The following is a 20,514-nucleotide window of genomic DNA, read 5'->3' as shown; positions in this document are numbered from 1 at the left end:
ATTTACAATTTCATATCATATCATATTTTACAATGAAAGTGGCATTACGTTACCCTTTCAAGTCTCTACTTTCAAAATATCAAGTTTTTAATATAATTGAACCAAAATTTCCATTTTTAAAATCCATTGGTAAATCACGAAAACTCGGTTTCGACATATCAATCATTTTGTCTTGTCGAGCTTGTTCGCCCGTTTGATGACATCACTATGACGTCAGGGAAAAAAGCGCGGGAATCCTATACGCGTCTCTCGAGATTCTCACCAGTCTAAACTCTGGGTCTGATAGCAGAGAGAGTGGCACCATCTGACGTGAAAAATATATCTTTGACGTCATCCTACGGGAAACGTTTTAACCTTTCATAAAACGTGGATTTCAAACAATTTCATATGAAGCATTTTCAAATGCATATTGCGGCCAAATAACCAGAAATCGGAGAATTAAAAGCTTGATATTTTTGAATTCACAGAAATTAATTCTATCTTTTGTTATATAAATCAGAGAATTTTCAAACGAAGCTTCTCATTCCCTGCAAGTTCTTACCTTGTCTTCCGCCTTATTTAACTTATTCATTGAACTAATGGCTTGTTGCCGAATAATTTTCAGTTCACCACGTAAGGCCTCATTCTGTCCTTGAAGCTGATCAACTTGACATTTTAAGATCCAAATTGGATCGTAACAACCCGCGATTTCCCTAACTTCAATCGCGGCAACCAGCTGCTCGAGGGTTGGACATTTTAACACGACATCAGCTTTCCCTAATTGGGTTGAAAGTCACGACTTCAAAGACTTTAAAACCACAGAAAAATCAAAGTTAATTACCATCTTCCTCTTTCAAGGCCTCTAAAATTTCTTTCATGCCCATGAAAAGGCTTTTGTTTTCTCTTTCGAAGTTTATAAGTTGGATTCTCAGGTCTCCATTTTCTAGACGAACTTTCTCAATGGTTTCTAAAATACTGTCAAGTTCATCCCTCTAACAATATTGAATAAAAAGAATTGGTTTCATAATTGTTCCCAAGGAGGTGCAGAAAAGGAGACGTATTGTGGGAGCCCACCATTACTAAAATATTGGATGACTAGCTGTTACCCGCGGCGTCGCTCGTGTGTAATAAGAACTTCCATCAAAATGACATAAAGAATGGGTAGATTTTGCTGATGACTAATATTTTTGCAGCACCCTAGGAGCGAAGGCACTCGGCGTTGCCCGTCAGCCCGTCGGGACATTTTTTAATACTTTTCACGCGGACATTTGTCCATAAAGAAGGGTTTTTAAGTTTTTGGCCGCCATTTTAAAAGATGGCAACAAATCGAACCCAAAAGACTTTCAGCCTGTACATAGGTTAAAGGAAACCAGTGTACTAAATATTTGCGAAATCGGTTGAAACGCACGAATATTGTTGCATAGAGAATATTTTTTAAACTTCGGGGCGCCATTTATTAAGATGGCGGCGGATTGGAAAATCTTCCTTAGTGCGTGCCTACTACTTATAAGTAACGTTCCTGCAAATTTTCAGCCTTTTAGACCAAGCGGTTTGGGCTGGGCGTTGACTATCAGTCAGTCAGTCAGTCAGGACTTTGATTTATATAGATATAGATAAATAGGTTGATATTGCATGAATTCCAAGTGATTGTGGCCAAGTACATGTGGTTGTTACGCGACACAATGTGTCAATGATTATCACGTGTATTTGATAGGTATTTTATTTGTGAATATCGGCTCCCTAAAGTGTCAACTCACGTTATATTGCCCTTTCTACTTCGTGAAACTACCATCACTAATATAGGCCTATGGATATGTGGTACGTGATGGAGTGAGTGTTCCTGATAGCAATATCAGGTGAATAACATCCAAGAATCACGTCAGGGACCAGTCTATACTGTTTGTTAATAGCTCAGTAGTAACACAGACAGGGATGCCAGATTGAAAACCTTCAACCCGCCAAAATCAAATTGGAAACAAGCCCAAAAAACCGCCAATCGGTATTTCGAAAAAAACCCTAAAACTGCCTAAGATCTAGGCTATCCAGCCCAAAAACAAGCCAAAAATTTATCGTGATAATTTGAAATTAGTTTTTCTTTTAGAAATTTCAATGCATATTCTATACTGACACCATTTTTAAAACCCAAGACAAAATGAAACCATTTTATTTAATCATAAATTGACGAATTATAAGCCGCTCAAAAGGTTTGACAGAACCATTTGTCATTTTTTGGGCATTCTAATGATCTTCCCCTATTGGCGGTATTTTAAGTACAGAAAGCCAAAGAAAAACCCCGACAAGCCCAATTTCCAGCCAACAGCCAACCCTTTTATTTCAAGCCAATATTTTTGAGAAGAAGCCCAATTGGCGGCTTTCCAGCCCAATATGGCAACCCTGAACACAGAAACTGCTATGCACGCATGGATTAACTAACGCCAGGGATTGTTCGTTCCCCTAAAAGATAAAGTATACATGTTCCAAACGCCCCCTAGCAGCAGCTACTATTCCTAACCGGAAGTTACAAGAAAATATTACCAAATATCACGTGCCCTATGATGTCAAAATTAATATCCCGCCTAAATTGGGCATCGCCATCTTTAAAATCCGCAAAAACGATTTTTTTCTTTCCTAGAGATGGCGCTATATCTACATCCGTTTTGGTCCAATAAATTGGGGGAATGAAGAGGGGAATCAAGGAATAATTCGGAACATGTAGTTGGCGACAGTATTACATGGGAAACATGGTTAGTGAACAATCCCTAGCGTTAGTTAATCCATGATGCACGTGTGTTGGTTTGTTTACAGCAAATGTCGGCTCTTGTGGCGCCCCTAACATCCCGGCTAACCTTCTATACACCAATTTTACCTTGCCAAAGGCAGGAACCAATCAGAATTCGTCCACAAGGGAAAAGCTAAAACTAGTCTTTGCTAAGCTTAAACTCCACCCATCGTCTATTTGTTTAAATTAAACCACAGCCGAGACTTGCTGCCCACTGGCCTAGACAGTCAAAGAGTGAGATTCTTTGTAAAATCATTATTATTGTAAAGTTAACAGGGAAAAATATTGTATCCTGGCCGCCTGAGGCATTAGGGTTTACAAGATTTTTTACATCAACAATATCTGCAGTATTTCACAATTTTAATTAAACTTCAAACTTTCGAAGTAAAATAAGGGCCTTTAAGTTTGAGCCTCATACTTATTGCTTATAAATATTCTCACAAGGGGGCAGTTCAAAGTGCACGTTTGCCACGTGATAAGTTCTACCCAATGAGACAGAATATATGTATTAAACCTAGAGTCACAACGTGGGATCTCGAGATCGACGTTTCGCGATACACTTTTTGTCGAGAATGAATCTTTATCAAATACGGGTGGCGCCACCTATTAATCACCCTAAGAACCTTATTATTACCGTCTGCTGCTATAATCTGTGTAACAAGCTGTCAAGATAGTTTTTTAAACGTGTTACGAGTTAAATAATAAAAACTCTAGTCCTTTTTAATCTAATAAATAGATGAAATAAAAATCATAACGATGTTTCTGATTGCAAATAGTAAAAGTTGTAATTAGTTCCGCTAGAGGCTCACAGATGGCGCTGTCATGTTTTGATAAACGTGCTTGATAAAAACAATGTGGTTCGCGGTAAGCCGATTTGAATTGTAACTCTAATATCTATCTCACTGGTTCTACTCTAGTTCTTCCTGTTGTGATTAATAAAGTAACACTTTATAAAGTCTAATTTAGTTTATTGTTAACAGGTCAGTAGCACATTGTATAATGATCATTCTAGCTCTTTCCGACTCGGGCTCACTCGCCCGTACCACGTGATCATCCGCCAGCGCCATCTATTAAACTTTACGCTAGGCTATTACATAACATCTTTCTCTTCCAATATTTTACAAATACATTTTAAAATCTTTTACTGAATCTTTAAAATTAAAGCCATTGTGTAACATCTTTCTCTGTCAATATTTTACAAATACATTTTAAAATCTCTAACTTATTCCATCATTAATATTTTGACAATATACCATACACTAGTCTATTTTACAATTAATATTTCGCTTTTACAATTTCTTCTATATTATTTAAAACGTAGCGGCGGCTGAGTTATCCGTCCGCTTCTTGTCCTTATAATGGTGTCGCCTGCGTTATTTAATGATAAATGTGGTGTGAACGCGGGTTGTTTAGGAGGTCCTTTGCATGCCATTGGGGACATCAAATTGGCTGTCGATGGTGGTGCGAGTCGTGGTGAGTTTCCTGGCACTGTTGGATAGGTCTTCCTTAGGTTTGGTTCATGTGATGGTGGTAATGATATTTGTTGTGGACTTTGTGGTTTGTCCTGTGTCTGTAATCTGTTTGTTGGCTGAACTTCTTCATTTGTCTGCGATATCTGTCCTGTTTCCCTGCCATTAGGATTTTCTATTTGGAGAGTGGTCCGCTGCAATCGTTTCGATGGCACTATTGTCTGTGCCATACTTATATTGCTTGTTTGTTCAGTATGTATTGGTTGTCTCGTTTTACTGATAGGCCGGTCAATTGTCGGGGCTATGGTTGGTCTCAGATGTATCCGATTTCGGCGCAGCTGTTTACCATCGTTTGTTAGGATTATGTAAGATTGAGGTTCGGGCCCTTTTTCGATAATCCTAGCTGGGAGCCAGTTTCTATGGTTAGCCTGATAGTGTATAAGTTGTCCTTGATGTAACGGTGGTAGATTTTTTGTTGCTTTTGCGTTATACTGGGATATCATATCGTCTTGTTGCTTTCGAAGTTGGTGCCGTGTGTCTCGGAGCGTATAGTGCGGCTCCAGGGCATAGTTTGTTGTTGTCATTGGAGTTCTTAGACGGCGTCCCATACTAAGTTCGGCTGGGGAAGGTAGGTTGGTTTTTGGCGTTGTACGATATTCGAGAAGAACCTGCTGTAGGCCTTTGCCTTCCTGTTGAGCCTTAATAAGGGAGTTTTTTATTGTCTGAATGGCCCGTTCAGCCATACCATTGGATCGAGGGTAATGTGGCGAAGATGTCACATGGTCCACTCCCCATTGTAGCATAAACTGTTTTAATATGGCAGAATTAAAAGGAGGACCATTGTCCGAAATAATGCGTTGAGGGGGGCCGTAACGAGCGAATTGAGCGTCCAGAAAGACCATGACCGCTTGTGTAGTTGTCAGAGACATTTCTTGTACTTCTATGTATTTAGAAAAGTAGTCCACCAGTAATATGTACTTCTGAGAGTTCACTTGAAACAAATCCATGCCGGCAAGTTCCCATGGTAGGGTCGGTATCGGATGAGGTGTTAACGGAAGTTTTTGGTTTGCGCTCGCTCTGTTGTTGCATATATCACATGCTTGGATGAACTCTGTTAAATCCCGAGTAAGAGATGGCCAGAAAACATTGATCTTTGCTTTTGCGATACAGGAGTTGATACCTTGGTGTGTATTATGTATTTTCTTCATGATTTGCGTCCGCATAGCTTTAGGGATTACCAAGGTAGCTCCTCGAAACAGCAGGTCGTCCTGCGTGTAAAGTTCTTCTTGGTGTGGCCAGTAAGGCCGCATTTCAGGGGCGAGCATTTTCACAGTGCGGGGCCAGCCTTTCTGTGATAATTCTATTACCTTTACTAAGGTCTCATCTTGATTTGTGGCCATTTTGTATTGCGCTAGTTCGTCTGTTGGTATGGCAGTGATGACATGAACTGCTGTGTGTGGTCCTTCTAGATTAGTCGTATCAATGAGTTGATGTTGTTGCGGGGCTCTTGATAGCATGTCCGCTATATGCAATTGTGGTCCAGGGACATATACTAGTTTAATTTGATAACGAAAAAGTCTCATTAGCAACCTTTGTAAGCGTGGAGATATTAAATGGAGCGGTTTTTTCGAAAGTCCAATAAGGGGATTATGATCTGTATGGACGGTGATAGGAGTGCCGGCCACATAGTAGTGAAAATGTTCACATGCGAATACGATGGCCAAGAGTTCCTTTTCGATTTGGGCATATCTTGATTGGGTGAGATTGAAAGAAGTCGACGCGTATTCGACAGGGTGCGCGTCTTGCATTAAGACAGCTCCTGCGCCTATCTGGCTTGCGTCAACGGAGAGAATAATTGGAGCTTGAGGATTAAAAAATGCTAGGACCGGTGTTGTAGAGGCGAATTTTTTAAGTTGGTCATAATGTTGTTGGTGGTCTGGCTCCCACGTGAAAACCGCTTCCTTCTTCAATAGTGTTCTCAAGGGTGCCGTGTGCTGATTGGCTTCAGGGATGAATTTAGCAATGTAATTTATCATCCCTAGAAAACTCTGTAAGGCAGCTTTGTCACGTGGAGGTGGAAGGGAGCAAATGGCGGTGGTTTTCTTAGGATCAGCCTCAATGCCCACGGCACTTATGATATGACCCAGATAGTTTATTTTAGGAACGGCCAATTGCATTTTTGTGGAATTAAACTTCAATCCCGTCGTAATAGCGCGATCAAATACTTTTATGAGAGTATCTGTATGGCGTGTGATGTCAGCATCGGCAATTAGGAAGTCGTCTGTAGAAATGTAGACGTTAGGGAAGTCTCTCGTAGGATAGAGTGAGCGCATTGCATGTTGACAAATTTCAGTGCCTGTGACGATACCATAAGGCAAACGGGTAAACCGGAAACGTCCATAAGGTGTGGCAAATGTGCAGAGTTTGGAACTTTCTTCAGTGAGTTTAATTTGCCAAAAGGCACTCTGAGCGTCCAATACGGTGAAGATATTAGCTCCCCGCAGTTGTGAAAATATCTCCTGTGTGGTCGGAAGAGGATATGGTTGTCGTTTTATGGAAGTGTTAAGTTTCCTGGGGTCCAGGCATATACGGACTTTGATTTGGTTTGAATCTTTACTTGGTTTAGGTACTACCACCATTGGGTGGACCCAGTCTGTCGGTTCCGTAACGGGGATAATTATACCTTCCTGTTGCATACGTTGAAGTTCAGTATGTACTGCGTTCCGATATGCAAAAGGTATTTGATGGGCCGCTGAAATGGATGGTATCGCATTAGGTTTGAGTTCTATGGAATATTCACCTGGGAGTTGTCCTATGGCGTCAAAACATTCGTGATATTGCTGTATGACGGCTTGAGGTTGAATCAGAAGTGAGTCAACGTTGGCGGTAATCATATCCTTGTGGGGCAATGGGAGTATTTGTCCATTTGGCGGCTTTCTGAAAATCAGCCCTAATCCCATTGAAGCCTTGGCGCCAAGGATGGGAGTGCGGGATTCTCTTGAAATATAGAACGGAAATGTAGCCTTGGCGTTAAGTGTAGAACAGGGTATCATGGTGACTCCTATCATTGGGACCATATGACCCGAGTAGGCTGTGATTGTATGCAAGGGAGGCGAGATTGGTGGTCGTTCCGGAAGGGAGTTGTACATCTGTTCCGTTATGATATTTACTTGCGATCCCGTATCCACTTTGAAAGTGGTAGGGGAGTCATACAGATAGACCTGATCATATATCTCATCTTTATCCTGAGCCAATGTATGTAGAGTGAGGCAGGACGGAATAGGAAGATTCCCTGCCGAAAGCGGCTGTAATGTGAGGCTGTATGTGACGTAATCATCAGTGTATTCCTGGTTCTGTCCCCAAAAGGGCTCCATGGGCACGTTGGGATCGTAGTGTTCTTCGGTGTCATTGGAATCTTCTGTATCATAATCTGTATAGTACATATCAGGCGGTTGATGTCGTTGATAATCTTCATTCACTGGTAAAGGATGTGTACTATGTATAGCGTGAGTAACCCGGCAGCGGCTAGCCCAATGGCCGCGAATACCGCAACGCACACAGGAAGTAGTCTGGGCAGGGCAGGGACGATTGTCATGAGAGGTGCCACATCGAGAACAGCGTGGTGATGTGTTGTACGGGTGCAAATGGTGGGGCGGCCCGGGGCGAAATTGAGTCGAATGGTTGTGATGGCGTCCCGAGAAACGAGTATGTCCATTACGTGGTTGTGACGTGAGTGGCCTCCGAGTGCGGGTGCGACCCGAAGGGCGGTAGGCGTTCATCTTGTTTTGTCGGTGAATGACATCAATGTTGCTTATAGGCTGTGTATGAGAGTCTCGATTTTGATGGCTGGACATTGCCCCGGCATAAACGGTGGAACTTTCATCAGCCTGACATATCTGCATAGCTAATTCACAGTTTTGGGCCTTGGTCCGCACGTCAATAAGGAATTCATCAAATGTCTGTGCTTGAGTTTGTGTTGTCGATAACAGCATGTATCGCAAGTAGGTTACATTCTTATAGGGTGCGTAATAAGCGTCGAGTGCGGCAAAAATCACAGGTAGGGTTAGTGCATCTCCAGTTTCAGGTATCGTTAACGTGTTATATATGCGTCGGCCAGCCGGGCCTAATATATGCAGAAACGTGGCTCTTTGTCGAGATACAGTCTCTATGCCTAAATTCGCAGCAGTCGCATAGATTTCAAAACTTTCTTTATACTCACGCCAGGCCGAGGCTGGATCCGCGCCTGGCACAAAGTGCGTTGGGCCTTTGAAACTTGTCATTATTATTAGTCCAGGGATCGTTGTTCGTCGCTAATCTATTGAGCGGAGTGATACAGTACGTTTGTCACTTCTATCCCACCTCTATCACCATGTTGTGATTAATAAAGTAACACTTTATAAAGTCTAATTTAGTTTATTGTTAACAGGTCAGTAGCACATTGTATAATGATCATTCTAGCTCTTTCCGACTCGGGCTCACTCGCCCGTACCACGTGATCATCCGCCAGCGCCATCTATTAAACTTTACGCTAGGCTATTACATAACACTTCCCTCATTTCTCCCGTTGTGGATGTAAGAATTACTGTTGCCTGTCTGAGGAGTGTGTACAATATGTCCCCCTTTTAGCCCTCCCAGATAGATTGCAAATAAACAGTTAAAAAGCTTTTCAAGGAGTCAATAAATTAACTTCGAAACGAAAATACAAATCGTTTTTCTATACTAAAACACAATCATGGCAATACTAATAATGCTTGATAAATTTAGAAATAAGTAAAACTTACATCGTAAGAAGCTTCAATTTCATTGTTATTATCCGACACTTCTTGACTCTTAGATTTTTTAATTTTGTTGGTATCTTCAGATACAGTTAAAGTTCTATCAAATAAATTTAGATCAAAATATAATTAAAAATTTGAAAACAAAATCTCCCATAAACGAAGAAATAAAATTAGTAAATCACCTTTTGGCTGAATTGCGCTTTATTTTGTGAAGTTTGGTTCGAAGATCAACATTCTCTCCTTCTAGCGAATCAACCTTAACAAAAAAAGAAGCTTATGTTATTTGACACTAGATAAACTACACGGTATTGTCCAAGTGGTTTAAAGGGAGGGTGAAGTGGAAAATAGTGATTTTTTTATCGATTCTTCTGCTGATTACAAGTCCAATCTGCATAGTGAAACATTCAGGAAATACTTCCGAAAGATTTAAAATCGAATTAGGTTAAGATTTTAAGGATAATTTTTTTGATTTTCCTCTTCACTCTCCCTTTAAGGAAGCTTGTGAAATTGGAAGTTTTCTGTCTATTTAGACTCTAAAGATCCCTATCAATTCCATTATAACAATTAATGCGTAGTTAGGAATTATTCATGAAGCGCTAAAATGATACAGGTACAGGAATAGGACCTTCATAACTAGGCTCGGCGTTTTGCACCCAAACTTGAGGAACTTTATCAAACCTAATCTAAGTTTTTCATCAGGTAAATTACCAATTCAAATTTTGCAGAGAGTAAAATTACAATTCTGTTGGTAATTTATTTTTTATTTTCACGTCTATTAAACCACGTTGAATTGTGATTACTTTATGCCTAGTTTAGGTGCTATAAACAGCGCGATCTAGTGGAAAATTGAGGGAAAACTATTAAAATAGGGAGTTTTAATATCATCTGGCATTTAGTAGACTTAGTTTTACCAGGGATAGATTTAATTTTAGAAGTAGGAATGGAGAACGGTTAGTATTTACTTCAGTCCAACTCATAGTCCAGTATAGAGCCCCTCCCTCCAACACGTAACGAAAAGTTTAAATAATCTTATTGATGACGTTGCTGACGGGGAAGGCGAAAAATACGTAATTCCTTTTTTACCTCTGTCGCTATGACCCACCTTTTCTTTCATACCCCCCGGTCCCGGGGAAGGGGGTCCGGGACTTTGACCCGCGCCCAAATTACTCTGTTCTCCATTCCTACTTCTAAAATTAAATCTATTCCTGGTTTTACTCAGAAGGGTTTGTTAAGTCTGAGCGTTGTTAAATTACCATTGTATATGGTATGACGTAAATCGGTAGTTTACGGCCTTATTTGGTAAGGCACCAGTTAATTGCAGCTTTTGATAAAATTTACCTTTTCCTGCAGTGTCTGAGCAACTGTTTGTATTTTCTGAGAACCAGACTTCCTAAAACTCTTCGAGTCATATTTTCTCGGACTGATATTTAATTTCTCTCTCAAGTGAACATTTTCTTCGACTACTTCACCCAACTTGAAATCCGAATCGTTAATTTGTTGAGTAAGTTCTTCAATCTGTCTGTAAAATTAGTAACATAATATTTAAGTCAACCCAATATACGATAATACTATAACCATAACTATTGAAGTATTACAAAACAGGCTTAGACAATTTAGACAAAGTGCAAATCGAATTTAGAAATGGAACAGATCAGTAATAGTCCTTTTCGATGTAAAAAAAGGGGGTAGGTAACCCTCAGTTTCGAGACATACAAGGGCATTGACCCATAACCGTCTCTGGCCACTCTTTGAACCCAAAACGCGCACCACATTAGCAGATACCCCAATATGTATAGATAAATCATTGCTGTTAAGTGGTCTGGTAGTTCAAACAAGGATTTAAGCGGAGCCTCCGAGATGATCTAGGCCCGTGCGTGTCGATTTTTATGTGGGTAAATATCCAGTTTCATCGAGGAAATATTTTCACCCAATATGTGTACTAGATGACGCTTTTATTACAGTTGCGAAGGGGGTCTTCCATAGATTGTCGTTGATATTTTAGGGGGTTTATCCTTTACTTCTTTGGCATAAAGGTCTTCCGAAAATTCTCTAAAACGTTTTCTTACTATCCGCGACCTCGGCTTCACCGCTCTACGTCCATGCCTTGACCTAATATTGTAGCAGTCGACGGGGTCACGAGGCTGAACTTAATTTTATTTTATGGTACTGAAAGCGCCCCCAAGCGAGAAAACACGTCGAACTAAACTAGTTAAAAAAATATTCTCGCTTCGGGATAGGCACGGGCCTAGATCATCTCGGAGGCTCCGCTATAACCGTCTCTGGACACTCTTTGAACCCAAAACGCGCACCACATTAGCAGATACCCCTATATGTCTAGAAAAATCATAGCAGAGCGTGCTGTTAAGTGGCTTGGTCGTTCAAACAAGGATTATGTTAGTATGCTACAAGGCGACACCATTATGATGTCATCACCCTATTTCTATTTTGAAATAATAGAACTAACAGATGGCGTTACAATTGAGTTCAAAAATATATGAATAAATTGAATAGGGAGCAGGGTGGGAAATAAGGATTTTTTTAAAACTGGCCATTGGGCCAGCGACCCCCCTGGCCTGGAATAAATAAACTGGTCCATGACCATTGACCAGGGCGCGTCGTCTGCTAAACTAAAGAAGTGGATAATTAAAATAGTTGAGATAATGTCTGGACTCTGGTTACCCTTGAATTTTCTTAGTGGTCCCGTGGACCACTGACCCCCTTCCGATTTAATTTTTAAACTGGTCCAGGCATTTTTTAAACTGGTCATTTGCCCTGTGCCACCGCCTTATTTCCCACGCTGATAGGGAGTAATAAATCCGACATATGCGATGTGTAAAATGCACATTCAAAGAGATATTAATATCATCACGTGCATATAATTGAAATATACTTAAAAAATAATAGGTATACAAGTGGCTTTAGCGTTCAACAGGATTTTAACAAAAGATTTCATACTTATTTCTTATTCTGATCTGATTTTTGCACTCCTTAATTTCCATAACTGCTTCCGACAAACCATACTCCCCCTATAAAATGTATAACAAAACCAAAGCAATCATCAGTTTCAACAATCAAAATTGTTAACCTAATATACAGTGTGCCCCAAAAAGGGTGTGGTTCTATTAATGCTCGGACTATCTAACCCTTGGACTGGCAACTGAATGTGGAGCTAGGTTTGCTTAGAGCAACGCCTGACACTAGCGCTGTGGCGGCGGATGTTGGAACTTTTTCACCAAACCCTACTAAAATTCGCGCCATTTTGTTTTTTGAGGAGTAGAGGTCTCGAGTCACCAATATGGGGAGAAAATCTGACTAAATTGTAAAAGTGAGTTGAATTTCATTATTTATTTTAGCCTCTCTCTCATTAAAGATTCATAAACGATCTATCAAGTTAGTTTTTGTAAATATCACTCGGGTATTGTTTATAAAGTCTGCTTAACATTAAGCCTTGGCTAAAAAATATCCCGAACCATTACAGACGAATTTTTCTTTACGGGATATTTGGCGATAAATTGCGGTCAGTAGACGCGAGAGGGCGCGTGCTACACATTGCCATTTGCTAATGCGGGCTTAACATGGATTTGCCAGTCCAGGGTTAAAGCAAAGCGCGGTTCCGTTGATGCCCCTGAAAGATGGCTTTTATGCTACTCGTTGGCTAAGCTTGCTAAAGGCTACTTAAGCCAAAGGCAGGAACCAATGGGAACTAGTGCATTAGGTCTGATTGGTTCCTACGGCCTTTGGCAAGGTAAAATTCGTGTCCAGAAGACTAGCCAGAATGCTAGGGGTGATCATGGAGCCGCGCTTTCCTTTAAGTGGTCTGAGATGGCTGATTTGAGTCGAAAATGTTCTATGACTTTTTGCCACAAGTCATGATTAGAGTGTCTTAAGGATAAACTCTTAAATTTAAGCATGAAAATGAAAGACAATACTAATTTGTTGCAATTGCCATGTTTTGAATTGTAAACGTTGGCTCTTATGACAAAAAGTCATGGAACATTTGTGACTCAAAATTGCCCACAGAACCCACTGTCATACCACTCTTTTCAAAAGACCCAGTATAAACGATTGACTGTACCATTTCGTATAGCCTCATCCTTCCTAAGGTATCACTGAGTTCTTGATCCTTCATCTTCCATTCCTCTTCTACAACTTTCAGTTTATTCCTTAATTTCTCCAATGCCACATTTTTCTCCCGCATTTCATTTTGACTTTGGATCATGGCGCCGAGTCGGCTTCCGGGACTAAGCGGAGCCGATTCTTCATTCTTGTTAAGCCTTAACTCTTCCAGGAGTTTGCTATTTTCTTCCAGATCTCGCGTAGCCAATTGCAATTGCTCTTTCAAAACATCTATCTGCGCCTCACGATCTTCGACAACCTGCATGATTACACGTTTAGAGCCATTGAAGGATTAATTTTTAAATGCATAAGCGGGAATAGAAGCGTACCTTTTTCAATGCCTGTGATTCTGAAACATTCATACTACCGAGATTGAATTCCGACTGAAGTTTTGAAATTAACTGTTGCTGCCTTAAAATTTCTTCTTCTTTGTTCATTAGTACAGTCTGCAAAGGATAATACATAAATGTGCTAACAATCTTGAACGAAGCTGTGCTCAGTAACATTTTTTTAAATCAGCTTTCATGACAAATTAATACAATGAAAGCCATTACAGTAATACGGTTTTAAGAACGGCTCATCCAAGAAAATATTTTGTACCTAAGACCCTTCAATTTATACAGATGGACTGGACTGGAGATACGGAGCTTAATTTTTTTTTAATAGCTTCACGCCACGACCAATATTGAAACTTTTTGGACTCAAACCACAGCCATAACCATAGTTGGGCACTCCTCCTTGGATTTGTTTCCTCCTAAACTATAATAGATGGCGTTTGAAACTATCAATTCTTCTGGCTATATTTTAGAGTGGAACTCCTTGTCAGATAGATTTTTCCTCTCAAACTATAATAGATGGCGGAAATATCAATTCTTCTGGCTATATTTTAGACTGGCATTAAGTTGTTAGATTTTTTCCCCTCTCAACAAATAACATGATCTATGAGTCGAAAAGTTTGGGGACTCTCCCGCTAGGGGCGACGACAGACGAAGCCATTAGAAGAGCGGGGGTTTTAGCTTATCATTTCAGTTCATCTCTGTATAATGGTCTTAAATTGTACCTTCATTCCTTTTCAATAAGACCCCCTTCCGAAAAGGTTTCTAGGCTTGGGGCAACTTGCTTTGAAGGTCCCATCACGCGCATATTAAGTTGATAAACGCGAGGTTATTGGTGTGATATTATGCGCTAGCGATTTTGGTAGGGTCGGCATTGACTTGAGGAAAACTGCCATTGGATCCCAGGATTCCTTTAGGTTTTTATTTCAGAACTTTAGGTCTATACAACTAAAAAAACTAATTTTTTGAATTCCGTAACAGTTATTTGCGTCGTTTATCATGCATTATGGGAAGGAGGTGTTCTCAGTTACTAACTGGTTAAATAAAGCAAAGCGCTGGTCCAACGGGTCCCTTACAAGGCGACTTTCCCCCTGTACTCCAGTTTTGGCTTGGCAAAGGCTAGTGGGCGGGATTTATAAGTGCACTTATAAATCCCGCCCACAAACGTCTCCTGCCTTCGCCAAGCCAAAACTGGAGTTCGTAAGGAAAGTCAACTTGTAGGGGACCCACGTGACCCGCGCTTTGCTTTAAATAAGTGATGTAACGTTCAACGGGACTAAACGAGGAGAAGTAGAGCAGGTGAAATTACTAACCAATAGGAAGCTAGAAGCCGTACGTGATCTACTGTACCCCATAGATGTCGCGGACATCGCTTACGCCAATTCATCCTATTTCCTTCCCATTTTACTAACTACCTCGATACCGATCGATACTGGTGCAAACATGAACCGATACCAATCAATACCGGTGCAAACATGAACCGATACAGATATTTACTCACAATGATCCAAAACCCGATACTACAACCGATACCGATATTTTTAGTTGTACAGTGCCATTTACATATGTATTAAAAATACTAGGAAATAATTATCGAGTAATTTCATGAATCTATATCTAAATAAACCAAAATCCTGACTGACAGACTGACTGATAATCAACGCCCAGCCCAAACCGCTTGCCCTAGAAGGCTGAAAATTAGCAGGAACGTTACTCATAAGTAGTAGGCGCGTACTATGAAAGATTTTTTCCAATCCGCCGCCATCTTAATAAATGGCGCCCAGAAATGAATAAAATCTTCTCTATGCAACAAAGTCCGCGCGTTTCAACCGATTTCACAGACATTTAGTAGACGGGTTTCCTTTAACCTATAGACGGGTTGAATGGTCTTTCGGGTTCGATTTGTTGCCATCTTTTTAAATGGCGGCCAAAAACTTAAAACCCTTCTTCATGGAATAATGTCCGCGGGAAAAGTAATAAAAAAAAATGTCCCTAGGGGCTGACGGGCAACGCCGAGTGCTTTCGCTCCTAGGGTGCTACAAAAATATTAGTCATCAATAAAATGTACCCATTCTTTATATCATTTGATGGAAGTTCTTATTACACGTGAGCGACGCCGCGGCTAACAGCTAGTTATACTACTAAGTACAGTGTTTAGAAGTACTTTGAAAATAATATGACGGCTTCTCTTTTTTAACTAGTGCATGCTGAGAGGCCCTTTCATCCTTATACTTCTATTAATTGTTAGTGATTTATCATTGAAGTATTGAAAGCAAAAAGTTAAACTAATTCAAAACATGAAAAATAATTGCAAAACCAACTTTCAGTTTTTTTTTTGTCATTTCAAAATATGGTGATACCAATTATTTATTTTGATTTTTATCAACAGTTTTATAGCTATTTTTGCTTAATTAGGTAAACTAAATTCAGGTACTTCTTGAATAAATGAGAAATCATCACGATTGACATTCATAGAAATGAGATATTATCACCATCAAAAAGGGATTTATGTACTAAGAACGTCGGATCGTAGCTTTAGCCTCTGGTACCATCCTCGCATACTTTATTGAGAAACTTCGTCTGCTTATATTTTGACTCCTCCTACAAATTCTGTATATAGCGACTTCTAGAGATCGAAAATGTCATTCTTAACTCTATTTTCGTGGTTAAATATTTTTTTCCGAAATTGCGCCAGTGGCAAAAAGCAAAGTGGACAACAATGCGAAATAACTCCCGATTTAATGGAATTAAGTTTTAAAGTTAAGAATATAAATAATTGATGTTTAAGTTGTAACCGATTTGCTTTAAAAGCTGAGGTATACAGAGTCAGAAATAATGAGACAAAATTAGTTGACAAAATTCTATCTCGTTTATTATTAACAAGTTGGAAAAACCAAAATATTACCTCTCCGAGTCAAGAGGTCTACTACTACAAACTTATTTACCTAGATATGGAATTATTTCACTTTTTTGAAGTAAAAATTTACGAAATATTGAAGCAGTATTCCAAACATAGCGAATTTACAGTAAAGCAGACGACATTTTACATCCAATATGGATAAATCCTGGACACATGGAGATCAGTCAATGGGGAAAAGAACAGGAAACGAAGTCAACGCTTCAGCTGTTTACCGTATATTCTGATAGCTACATTCACAACTGGTTTGCAGTGTAAACACTATCGTCTCGTCTCACCTCAACAATACTCCTAGTTTGCCAACATGAAGGTTTACGTTAAATAACACCAAAGCTAAATTGTAGCTAGACGCACTAATAGTCAATGCGCACAATAAAGAGAATAATAAGTCTGTAGCTACTACCCGTTTACCATTAGCCCTTTTACTAATCTAATTGCCATCATGATCTTTTCTTCTATTATAAAATCTTAACCTGATTATTTAAGAGTGTGTTTAACTTTCGGTTCACTCTGAACCGTTAATGTCTCTTCATTTCAGACACGAAAATCAGAGCCAAAAGTTTATTTCACCTCAGGCCCCAATTATTTACTCTTTGTTTCACTAAGCCTATTGCGGATAAGAGTTGTTATACCCCCGGACTCTAGGTTTTAGTTTTCTTCAGGAAGTCACTAAACCAAGGATTATTCTATATACAGATGTAGTATAGCTTAAGTAATATATAAACAGCCATTTCAAATAACAATATTAAAAAAAATCTTTGGAATATCAAAATGAAACAGAGCTTTAAAGCTACAAAAGTACTAAATGCATCATAATTACGAAAAATACTTCCACAATTTCACTTTATATTATGGAAAAAGGGAATATTAAGGTTTTGTATGATTTCTTAACACATCAACACAAGGCTAACTGCTAACGCGACGCACTAGTGTAACAATGGACGGACACACACAGACAAAAACATAAGCTGCTTTTTAACTCTTTCCGTATTAATTTTGAGTTGAGAAACAAGATCATCTTAAATATTAAAATAAATATAATTAATATTAAATATTTTCTTCGTCAGTTGTTTGCCTTATTGAGCGTTAGATCGTTTTGATAAAGAACAATTAAACATACTTGAGAGACTTGACTAATATTGGCGTTTGAAATGAAGCATACGCCGGTTGCTTTTCCTTACTCAAATAGGTAGTATATAAGGGTGTCGAACTATACTTTAAAGCAAGAACAACCGCAATTGCGAAAACCTTTGGTGGACAACCCACCCTAGGGAGGCTAGACGTTTCTCGTAACCCTAGCTGATCGCCGCGAATGTCTTAAACCGAACGATGACGATGGAGTTAGAAGCCAATGAGACAGATTGGTGTCTATGTGGAATAGACGGAAGACCAGTAGATGGTGGTGTTTAGAAGCCAGTATGTACAGACTGGTGTCCAAGTGGAATGGACGAAGACCAGAAGATGGTGGTGATTAGAAGCCAGTGTGTACAGACTGGTGTCCATGTTGGATGGACGAAGACCAAGAGATGGTGGTGATTAGAAGCCAGAAAGTACTGGTGTCCGTGTGGGATGGACAAAGACCAGAAGATGGTGGTGTGAGAACTCAAGTAGAGGAGCCATTTCCGTGACTGTGAAATCAGTTCGGAAATGGCGAACACGTTTGCTCCGATTTGGAAACTGCGAACGCGGTCACGTGGGTGTAACAACAGACACACACACAGACAGACACACACACAGACAGACAGACACACACGATCGTTACAGAACCTCTCCGTGACATACGTCACTCGGAGAGGTAACCAGGTTCTGGTTAGGTTAGTTTACATTGAAAAATATTTGATTTATGGGTTAGTGAGCGCGTTAGTAAAGTTTGATTATGCTATATTTACAAATGAGAAATACTTAAACAGGGAAGCGCCAGTAGGGAATGTCCGTTCTAAAGAAATATAACACTTACAGAATTTAGTAGAGCCATTGGAAACTGTGTCTGTGGTCTTGTACGGTACGCGACTAGAGTGAGCGCGCGGGAATTTCCTATTATACTATAATTGAACCGTTAGAGGGTCGGTAAGGCGACCGTCTACTTCTGCCGGCGACAGATCTTAGCCACTCGGGTGTCGTATAGGAGTCCCACTGACTAACTTCCTGACTAGAGTACCTCGGACTAACTCACTAACCACTTGTTCCCTCGGCTATGCAGGCTATATATACCATTCTCTTATCTCTAGTTCGACCTATCTAGACCAGGGGGCGCTCAAGTAGTGCAATAGAGCTCCCCCTAGCTAGAGACTCTATCTTATTAGGATGGATATAGGCCTAGGGTTAAGTTGCATATACTTTGGTGCCTGAATTGGTAAGTCTATATGTTTTGATGTTGTTTGTGAAGGCCCAAATGTAGCGTGTCCTCTACAAAGTATCTAGTTTTTCTTCAACATCAATTATTTATATTCTTAACTTTAAAACTTAGTGAATTTGCTACGTTCAACGTTCTTCTTACATAAATCCGTTTTTGTCACCATCAATACCTAAAAATGTCATATAGCGCCATCTAACGCATTTTAAACGAGTATCGGTTTAGTTTCATATTTAACGAACTGATCCGGCATTATCGGGAATCCCCGAGTATCGGTGCAGATACCGATATGATATCGGTACCGGTTCATCCCTACTAAATATTACATAAATTGAGTTAATTACCTTCCATTCTTCAACTCTGCGACTGACAGTCTCCATAATTTCGTCATCAACTTCTCCTTTTTGAGAAAGTTGACTTTTTAAGTCTTCAATCTAAGATTTCAAATGACTTGACACTGATTTGTATGAAATTAATTATTAAACAGAATAATTACCTCACTGGCAAGAAGCATTTTCTGCTCCATTATGAGTTTTAATTGAGATTCGCTTTCATCATAAGCTTCCTAAAATGTAAATGGAAAAATGGAACGTAAATGGGCGTTACTAATCTAGCGTACGACGATTTAATAAGCGGAACTAACTTTTAGTTTTATGTACTCGTCGGTCGTTTTTTCCATTTGATCGACCGCTTCAATTAGTTTCTCGTGTAATTGACATTTTTGTGACCTAAGTTCAGCGTTCTCACTTTCCAGAGTCTGTAAGATGTTTTCAATTTATGTGATCTGTTCTATAAGATTGTCACTGGTTACTGAGAGCTTGTCATGAAGTGAATAAGGTAGGTCATAGATTCTCGTCTAGTGACGCCTGGTGAGGCTTTGTCAAAGGCTTAGTACAGACTAAATGGGAAGATAGACTGCAAAACCGAGTGTAGTCAATTCTCGCTTGTCGTTCTCGAACTAGCTCTCTGTATTAAGTCTATAGCATTACGAACTTGTATAGGTAGTGTCATACTTATGGAACATATCTTATAAACTTATGATACAATTACTAAACAACGAGAGTTCTTATGGGAAAAACCAATTTACAAAATGAAGACCAAAACTTCTGAAACTTGGGCCCATAAACCACGGACGAAGCAATACTGAAGGACCGATGGCAGCCCATAAAGCCCCATACTAAGCGACTAAACAACCAACGTTATGCTTACTTCCCCCTTTTCAGCCCCAAAATGGACGAGGGATTATAAAAAATACTGAGTCAAATCCCGGAAAAAGCTAGCGCCATCAAGACAAAATAATAAGTTTGATGCTTCCTTCTTTAGAACATTGATTCCCCCAAATGCCCCCACTATCCGGCTTGCTACTATCTGCCGCTAGAAGGTGAATTAACAAGTATTTTTCAACTTTCTCCCTCTGCCATCCGTCCTTCAGTATTGGTTCGTGCATGGATAAACTACTAGGGCGCGCCGTGCGCGATGCCATATCAGTGTTGCCTTCTGGTGGAAAAGATGTGAAGCTTGCTCATTTTATTAGAATTTACCGCGTGCGATGTCAAAACAGTGTCGCCTTCTGATGGAAAATATCTGTAGCAAGCGACAGGCGGTTGCAACAAGAGCATGAAAAGAGGAACAGAGCGTCATAACAGTGTCGCCTTCTGGGGTAAAAGTTATGTAGCTTGTCAATAGGGTGCACCATGCGCGACATCAAACCAGTGTCGCCTTCTTGTGGGGAAAATCATGAACCTTCAATCTACAATGAACCAGAAACTGGGAGGTTTTTTTCCCGCT

The 20,514-nt window shown here is 39.9% G+C and overlaps 3 protein-coding genes and 1 long non-coding RNA gene across 4 annotated transcripts in view; 1 reads left to right on the top strand and 3 right to left on the bottom strand.

Moving 5' to 3' along the window:
* The window catches only part of LOC149682761 (centrosomal protein of 290 kDa-like), a 30,460-nt gene extending 29,125 nt beyond the window's left edge, over positions 1-1,335 (bottom strand). Inside the window, exons 1-3 of the mRNA XM_089834171.1 lie at positions 1,312-1,335; positions 821-971; positions 542-756 (exon numbers count right to left, since the gene is read on the bottom strand). Coding sequence (XP_089690297.1) covers positions 542-756; positions 821-971; positions 1,312-1,335 — 390 coding nt within the window. The remainder of the gene's footprint in view (positions 1-541; positions 757-820; positions 972-1,311) is intronic.
* Positions 1-20,514, top strand: part of LOC149682750 (uncharacterized) — a 289,717-nt gene that overhangs the window by 232,733 nt on the left and 36,470 nt on the right. The window lies entirely within an intron of this gene.
* On the bottom strand, positions 386-9,098 carry LOC149682760 (centrosomal protein of 290 kDa-like). The gene is made up of 3 exons (XM_089834424.1): positions 9,009-9,098; positions 821-971; positions 386-756 (listed from the first exon to the last, which is right to left on the bottom strand). The coding sequence occupies exons 2-3, from the start codon at positions 861-863 to the stop codon at positions 521-523; spliced, it is 279 nt and encodes a 92-aa protein (XP_089690550.1). The 5' UTR covers positions 864-971; positions 9,009-9,098; the 3' UTR covers positions 386-520.
* On the bottom strand, positions 9,178-19,285 carry LOC149682759 (centrosomal protein of 290 kDa-like). Its single transcript, XM_089834346.1, has 7 exons — positions 19,223-19,285; positions 19,071-19,160; positions 13,451-13,567; positions 13,081-13,380; positions 11,961-12,031; positions 10,344-10,524; positions 9,178-9,261 (listed from the first exon to the last, which is right to left on the bottom strand). Exons 1-7 carry the CDS (start codon positions 19,250-19,252, stop codon positions 9,184-9,186), a joined length of 867 nt encoding a protein of 288 aa, XP_089690472.1. The 5' UTR covers positions 19,253-19,285; the 3' UTR covers positions 9,178-9,183.

Source organism: Phalangium opilio, unplaced genomic scaffold, assembly GCF_054372755.1.
Source record: "Phalangium opilio isolate 3A_F unplaced genomic scaffold, DU_Popi_V2 ptg000038l_1, whole genome shotgun sequence".
NCBI lineage: Eukaryota > Metazoa > Arthropoda > Arachnida > Opiliones > Phalangiidae > Phalangium > Phalangium opilio.
Note: the sequence above shows the minus strand (reverse complement) of the source record. Positions and strands in the feature narration are given on the sequence as shown.

Coding starts and splice junctions, on each gene's coding strand:
- LOC149682760 (XM_089834424.1), bottom strand. CDS start 863: ATGGGCATGAAAGAAATTTTAGAGGCCTTGAAAGAGGAAGATG. Junction 757..820: donor GGCCTTGAAAGAGGAAGATG/GTAATTAACTTT, acceptor CAACCCAATTAG/GGAAAGCTGATGTCGTGTTA.
- LOC149682759 (XM_089834346.1), bottom strand. CDS start 19,252: ATGGAGCAGAAAATGCTTCTTGCCAGTGAG. Junction 19,161..19,222: donor AAATGCTTCTTGCCAGTGAG/GTAATTATTCTG, acceptor TTGAAATCTTAG/ATTGAAGACTTAAAAAGTCA. Junction 13,568..19,070: donor GCAGAGTTGAAGAATGGAAG/GTAATTAACTCA, acceptor TATCCTTTGCAG/ACTGTACTAATGAACAAAGA.